Consider the following 7808-nt stretch of genomic DNA (forward strand, 5'->3'; position numbering starts at 1 on the left):
CTCCCTCGCCCGATTCCAATATCCTCCTAATCATGACAATGACTTTATCCCTCCACTCTCGCCTCCGCCCCCGCCCGCTCCCTCCCTACCCGCTTCCTGTATGTCCCCCCCTTTCCCCCTCTCCCTCGCCTCCCCCTCCTCGCCTCTCCGCGCCATCTCCTGCTCCTCCGCCGCTACCGCCTCCTCGCCTCCGCAACGGCGTCACCGTCTTCCTCCTCCGCCGCGGCGATCGACGTCACGCGTGTCGGATGCGGAGAATGAAGGAGAACGTTCAGGTCGACGCGGAGGACGAAGCTCGTGTGCAACGTCGGCGCCACGTGCGGGCGAGAGTCTGGAGGGCGCTGGCGGTGGGCGGAGCATGTCGCGATGAATATGTGCCATGGGTCCCACGAGTGGCACCGTGAGGTGATAAGGCAGGTGAGGAGGCTTAATGAGGAGAAGGGGTTCGCTGTTGCCGTGATGATGGATACCGAGGGGAGTGAGATTCATATGGGGGATCTTGGTGGGTCTGCCTCAGCTAAAACTGAGGTGAATTATTTGTTCTTTTTCTTTTTTTCTAATGTTTTGTTTGTTTTTTCGGCTAGATAGAGTAGACCAAGAAATTTTCTGATCTCTTAATGAAGCTCATTAGATTTAGTGCTTGGTCATCGATGATCTGGGTGCAATTTTTTTTTTTTTTTGCAATTTTAGCTGTCCTCACTCATATCAAATGCATGTTAATTAGGTGTTTCTGGTGATACGCAAGTAGAGATCAAATATAGCAGGGTTTGGTCTCTGAGGTATTGGCTTATAGTTATGTATCAGCCATATCTCATTAGATTTAAGCAAGCCAATCTGATCTAGTCAAAACTGACTGACGCAGTGGACACTGTTTTAAAAAACCTCCGCCTAGTTCTTACGCCTAGGTCTAGGCGGTACCTAGGCCGCCTAACTAGCGCCTAGCGCCTAGGCGGTATTTAGGCTGTCAATCTAGATTTTACGAGCGTTTAGAGGAGCATTGTCTGTTTACGTGGATTGCACCTTGTAGGTCTTGATTGTGATTTTATGTGTCGTAGCCTACACGTCCTCCAAACTCCATTAACCTCCAAATATGAACACTTCAACTACCTCCTCCGATCTTCAGCAAAACCTCATCGACCACCACTTAAATGAAGAAAGAAAGAAAAAACACTCAGAAACCGCTTAGGCGTCCGCCTAGGCGACTAAGCGCTGGGCGCCAAGTCCGACGCCTAGAAACACCCAGCATTTAATGTAACATTGGCAGTGGATATGGCTAATAGGCGACTAGTACAGACCGAAGTTGTCTAATAAAGTCTAATATAGGTGGAGCTTTGAAGCTTGAAAAGCAAAAGTTGATTGGATATTTTTAGAGAAGATAACAGAATCAATTGGGGAAAAAAAGAAGCTTCTGATGATATTCTAATTTATTCTAATAAGGATAATTTACTGATAACTCCACTAAAAAATTATTAAAAATCAAAACCCCCAAATCTTGCTGAACCAATACAAAAAGGATAAACCAAAACCGTGATTGACCCAATATTTCATCCTCGGTTTGGACCTTACAAGTTCTTATTAAAGTGTTATTGGAATAATTTCAATTTCATGTAGTCTAAACATGTCTTCATTCACCATCTCATGAATCGCACAATGGTTACAAGAGAGGTAAATGATTTTCAAAGCGTCAAAGATTCAACTGGGAAGCAAACCGTAACATGGGAATTATTGAAACTGTACCTGTGAAAGTATGGACATACTAAGAAGTAAGGACTCTTGGGGTTGCATAAGAAAACTTCTTGGTTCAGCCTTCATTCCATATCTCATATATTCACCAAAATTGCCATCATACCCAACATACTTTGTTTAATTGTTAAAATCATGTAATCATTATTTTTAAAACATGCTATGGAAAGCTGCAAATGTTTCTACATAGTTATCTCAGTTATGTCAGTAACAATTAACTTGCTAGAACTCTAGCATGATGACAAACTGTAGTTCGTCTCTGGGGAGGACTGTTCAGTGGAGACTGGACTCTTAGTTAGGCCTTAGTAGAGGAAATCATGACATATAGTTATACTTTTCGGCTCCAGAATTATTTGAACTGGAGATTCTGTTTCATATATCAGCTATATCTGAGCTTGAACTTTAATCTCCGGAGCTACATTTTCTGTAATGGTGCAATATTTTTGCTGGCACTTATCATAATTCATTATTCAAGTAAGTTCACTGCAGTAAGAAGTCATATTTCAGAATCCAGTGAATCCTGCTGTTTTGAGTTCTGCAAATACAATAAAAGAATCCTATATACGATATACCAACCGACAAAAATTCTGTTGCTGGCAACATTTAGCCACTTCTCTTTTTCCCCCATCATTGTGAATTTGATATATTTTCAGATTTAACATGTTTGAAACTTTCATCTTTGCAGGATGGTGAAATATGGACATTTACTGTCAGAGCTTTTAGCTCACCACTCCCAGACCACACCATCATTGTCAATTATGATGGCTTTGCTGAAGGTTATGACCCTGTATATCGAGACTTTGTTGGATACAAGCACACAAGTAACTATGCTATCTAAGTCAACAGATAGTGACATATATCTTTTTGTTATTGTACAGATGTTGAGGTTGGTGATGACCTTCTCGTTGATGGAGGAATGGTAAGGTTTGAGGTGGTTGAGAAGCTTGGACCGGATGTTAAATGTCGTTGTACTGATCCTGGACTGCTGCTGCCACGGGCTAATCTTACTTTCTGGAGAGATGGTAGTCTAGTTCGAGAACGCAATGCCATGCTTCCTACAATATCTCCTAAGGTGGGGCCTTTCTCATGAACTGTCTCAGAAGTTTCCTTTTATTCCTTAGTCAATCTAACATATGGACAGCAGGGCCATATCCTCCTATGTCAAAGTGGTGTCACGTGACACCACTTTGATATAGGACCTTTTCCCAATGTATAGCCTTTGATATAATTGGTAAGCCAACTGAATTCCATATTTTCTACCATAGGCTTCCCTCATTTCTATTTTAATCGGTTTTGCTATCTATTTGAGTTAATCAATCTACAACAATAACAAGTTTAATTGTCCACTTTATGAAAATCCTGGATCCACCACTAATGGACGACATAGTAATTGAAACAAGGGTCTATATATTATCTGAGATGGAAACATGTTGGCTGATCAAACTCAACAAAATTTTGACCTGCTTATGTATTTTGTATTTTCCACGTGGCCTGAACATCTTAATTCTCTTATATGGTATAGCTTCATCAGGGACACTAGTAGAGTACTTGCAATATGCAAACCATATACAGTTACAGGCATTGGATATTTTTTCCTTTGCATCATTGCTTTGTAATCTAAAAATCCAATTCCATGTGTGAACCTTTAGAAGGAATCAGCGTGTTTGATGATTTGTACTTTATACTCTGTAATTTTAAAGCCATTACTTTCTAATATTGAACGAACTGATTTAAAGTTTGTTTGACGCTGTACTAACTATACATAAGTAACACCTGGGAAGTTTGGGTGAACAACAGGAAATGATTCAGTAAAAAAACTCAACCTGGAGTTTAAGTTTGTGAAATTATTTTATTGGGTCCTGTTTACTCATTGTTTTGCAGGTCAGAGCAGATGCAAGTTAGTAAACTTGGTTGGGTATATTGACCCTAAGATTGAAAAGAAAATACTTCTGGTCACTGAAAGTTCCCTATGCACACACAAGAATCAGTTTTAGAAAGCTTTCTGAAGAATTTAAGAGCATGTTTGGCAAATGGTCAAAGTGACTTATAAGTCACTTTGAGATGCTTGGAAAGCAACTTATTTTGGCATATAATCCACTAAAAAATACACTAGGGGTATTCTAGCTTATTTTCTGGTGGATTATAAGCCACGAGGTTTGACCATGTAAAAGACAATTATACACTTTAATGATTTCACAAAATCCAATGCATTATTCAATAGTTCACCACCAACCCTATGTCCTTCTTGGTCATTTTGACAACAATGACGGATTATAATCCACTAATTTACCAAACATTCTACTATAAAAAATGCATTATAATCCACTGAACTTGCAAAACACTTTAGATTATAATTCACTTAGATTATAATCCATTTAAGTGTATTATGTAATCTGAAGTCCCCGACTCCCCAGACATGCTCTAATCACTAAAAGAAGCTCTTTCATTTTACTTCAACTTTCTGTGTAGTTTATTGCATCTCGCTTTTGAAACTGCGTAGGACTGGCTGGACATAGATTTTGGGATTGCTGAAGGTGTGGACTTCATTGCAGTTTCATTTGTCAAGTCTGCAGAAGTCATCAATCATCTCAAAAGTTACATAGCTGCTAGATGTCGGGACAGGTAACAAATAATATCTCCTCCCTCCCCTCCCTTACGCTAAGGCTTCCTTCTATTTGCTCTCATTGTTCTTTTGCCACCCTGAAATAAAAAAGTTTATATAGTATAGGGAATGATGGTTATGAGATGGCAGCTCATTTAGCAAGATGAGCTACTAAGAGATAAAGAGGTGAGGTCCACACCTTTTGATGTGACTAGCAAGGTGTGCCCATCATATGACTACTTCTTGGTAGCTCATTTAGCAAAATGAGTTGTCACCTCATACCCATTATTTCCTATAGTATATTACACATCCTTTATTGTTATGGTCACATTATTTCTTGTTAGATCGTGGCACAATGGAGGAGTCTCAGCTCATCTTATAGCTTATTTGCTTATATAGAGTGATACTGATTTGCTTAAACTGCCTGAAAGTTTCTATGTTCCAAATTTGCATTCAAACTTCATGTCAGTGTTCGGCTGTTATTCCCATCATGGTGTCAAACCAAAGCACTTGTTAATTTCCTGTCTCAGTGTGATATAATACAGACCATGCATATACTTTAAAACAATTTGTGCTCTCTAATATTCTTTGTAAATATGGACTCCTTGCATATGTATCCTTTGATCCTAGTTGGTGATAAGTTGACAAAGATTTACCTATGAGTATGACCCTCAAACTTCACAAGTTGTCAAGTTTTCCTTAGGTAAGACTTACATTAATATTGATTAGTTTAATAATTTTGCATATTGACTATTGTATATATAAATGGGGATAATGATATTTGTAGATGTTCTGAAACTATTGAACTTTCTTCTTCGAACCTTTCCCATTCTGATTGTTATTTTACATCATTTGGAATTGACTAACTAAATGAGTGGCATTATTTTTTTGTAGTTGTCACATATTATCCCCTTTTCATTCAGGAAAAAAATAAAAAAGAAATTGACTTACTTTAGAGCAAAAAGTTTTGGTATCCTGACTTTTTTTATTCTTGCACCTTTTTGTTCAGCTTAATTATTTCTGCTTAAACAATTAAAGATGCTATAAGGAAAAATGTTTAGGAAACCACAGAAAGTTTTCAAAGCAATAACAACATCAGCTTAAAAAATATTGATAATTAATAATTTAAGGAGTGCGAGGTATAAAAGTTATGCTCCACTGTCCAAATAATAAACATATGAAGGTCATGAAATCTGTGTTACCGACCATTATTTTGACCCAATCCTATGCTAACATATTCAACAGTAACTACCTACTAACCAATTTAGGGTTATTATCGTTAAACATTGCTCAAAATTAGTTGCCAAAAGATTTTGTGCTGTCATCAATTTCTCTATCTTAAATTTCTTGAAAAAAAAGGGAATACGGATTATGCTTTTAGGGACCAAACTTGAAGGGTGAACAAAGTTGAATCCATAATACTCTACCACTGGGGATTTGACATGTATTCAGAGGTAACAGTTGGATACCTACCTCAGAAATTGGCCAACTGTGGAATATGCATGCAGTGTTGAAGAGTGGAACATTATTGGTCTGAATATCAGTAGCCAAAGGCTTACTTATCTGCAGTGACCTCTTTCTGATGATTGTCATCAAAAAATTACATATTTTAATTATTGCGATGACCATCCGCATTTTTGTATGAAATTTATACTTTAGAATGACCTGAAATATTTTTATTTTTTGGATTTTATCCAGATAATGCAAAATCACCAGTTAGTTGAATTTGAGTTTTAATGAATTTCTCCTTAAAAGTTCTTATTCCTTTCCAACTTAACCTAATCTGAATTACTTGATCTTTCACAGTGACATTTCGGTGATCGCAAAAATCGAGAGTATCGATTCCTTGAAGAACTTAGAAGAAATCATCCGGGCTTCAGATGGAGCCATGGTAGCACGAGGAGACTTGGGCGCTCAAATTCCATTGGAACAGGTTCCTTCAGCTCAGCAGAGGGTTGTTAAAATGTGTAGGCAGCTGAATAAGCCAGTCATTGTTGCTTCTCAACTCCTGGAGTCTATGATTGAGTATCCTACACCTACACGAGCTGAAGTTGCTGATGTTTCTGAAGCTGTAAGGCAAAGGGCTGATGCATTGATGCTTTCTGGTGAGTCTGCCATGGGGCAGTACCCAGAAAAGGCTTTAACTGTTCTAAGAAGTGTGAGCCTAAGGATTGAACGATGGTGGAGAGAAGAGAAGCGTCGTGAAGCTATGGAGCTCCCGAATGTAGCATCATCTTTCTCGGATAAAATCTCAGAAGAGATTTGCAATTCAGCTGCAAAAATGGGTAAATCATATACATTCTTCTATTTGGGTAAATCATATACATTCTTCTATTTGTGCGGCTTTATTAGTGTTGTTTCTGGAGGGAGGGGGAAAAACCCCTTGGGCATCCATCATGCAAATTGAAATATGATGTAGTCATTTCTTCAATATTTCATTTTTATTAAAGGGTTAATTGTGGGTAGGCACCTATACTATGGCCAAATTGAGCTTACTACCCCTTTAGTTCTACTGTTGCAGATAGACCCCTTGAAAGAGTTCTGTTGTTGAAGATCGACCGCTAATGGGTCAAAATTTTCTTCATTTGGGGTCTCTTTGCCACAATAGAATTGTGGGGGTACGAAGTTCAATTTGGCGATTAACACAGGGTGTATCTGCAAACCCTTTACTTTGGATTGAATTATTTGCTCGTTCTTCTAGTATATAGCATCAACCACCAGCTTCTCCTTATGTTTGCTGGCAAACTCTCAGTTTGATTAAATAAAAGCAGCCTTCAATTGGCAGCAGTGAGGATTATCTGGTATCCATCTGATTCCCTGTGTCTAATGACAATCAGAGAACAACCAAAAATCAAATTTTACTTCTTAGGATAAATTGAGAAAATGGAGGTTTTGATAATCTTGTATGTGCTAGTAATCGAGAAATCATCTTTCTTATAATTGACCTTTCTTTATTTTTTCTTTTTTCTTATTAATCATGACAGCTAACAATTTGGGGGTGGATGCTCTCTTTGTTTTCACAACGACTGGTCATATGGCTTCTCTTCTTTCTCGTTGTCGCCCAGACTGCCCAGTTTTTGCCTTCACAAGCTCAACCTCAGTGAGGAGACGGCTAAATCTTCAATGGGGCCTCATTCCCTTCCGTCTCAGCTGCTCTGATGACATGGAGAGCAATCTCAACCGTACATTCTCTCTTCTCAAGGCAAGGGGAATGATCCAGTCTGGTGATCTGGTCATTGCTCTCTCTGATTCTCTGCAATCAATCCAAGTAATGAATGTCCCCTAAATAACAGGGTAAGTCGAGTGTATGATTTGTTTGTTGTATTGTTTGTTTTGGTTTATATCCTTTGTATGCCTTGAACTGATACCATTTAGATGGCTTAATTTTTGTGATTTGTGGGACCTCATCAGTTTGTTCCAGTTTTTGATATTACTTATAGCCAGATTCATGGTTGTTCTCTCT

The 7808-nt window shown here is 38.5% G+C and overlaps 1 protein-coding gene across 1 annotated transcript; it reads left to right on the top strand.

Moving 5' to 3' along the window:
- On the top strand, positions 345 to 7808 carry LOC109833026 (pyruvate kinase isozyme A, chloroplastic). Its single transcript, XM_020400558.1, has 6 exons — positions 345 to 528; positions 2429 to 2519; positions 2622 to 2815; positions 4244 to 4365; positions 6152 to 6630; positions 7330 to 7808. The coding sequence occupies exons 1-6, from the start codon at positions 367 to 369 to the stop codon at positions 7629 to 7631; spliced, it is 1350 nt and encodes a 449-aa protein (XP_020256147.1). The 5' UTR covers positions 345 to 366; the 3' UTR covers positions 7632 to 7808.

The sequence above is a fragment of the Asparagus officinalis genome, chromosome 3 (genome assembly GCF_001876935.1).
Source record: "Asparagus officinalis chromosome 3, Aspof.V1, whole genome shotgun sequence".
Taxonomy (NCBI): domain Eukaryota; kingdom Viridiplantae; phylum Streptophyta; class Magnoliopsida; order Asparagales; family Asparagaceae; genus Asparagus; species Asparagus officinalis.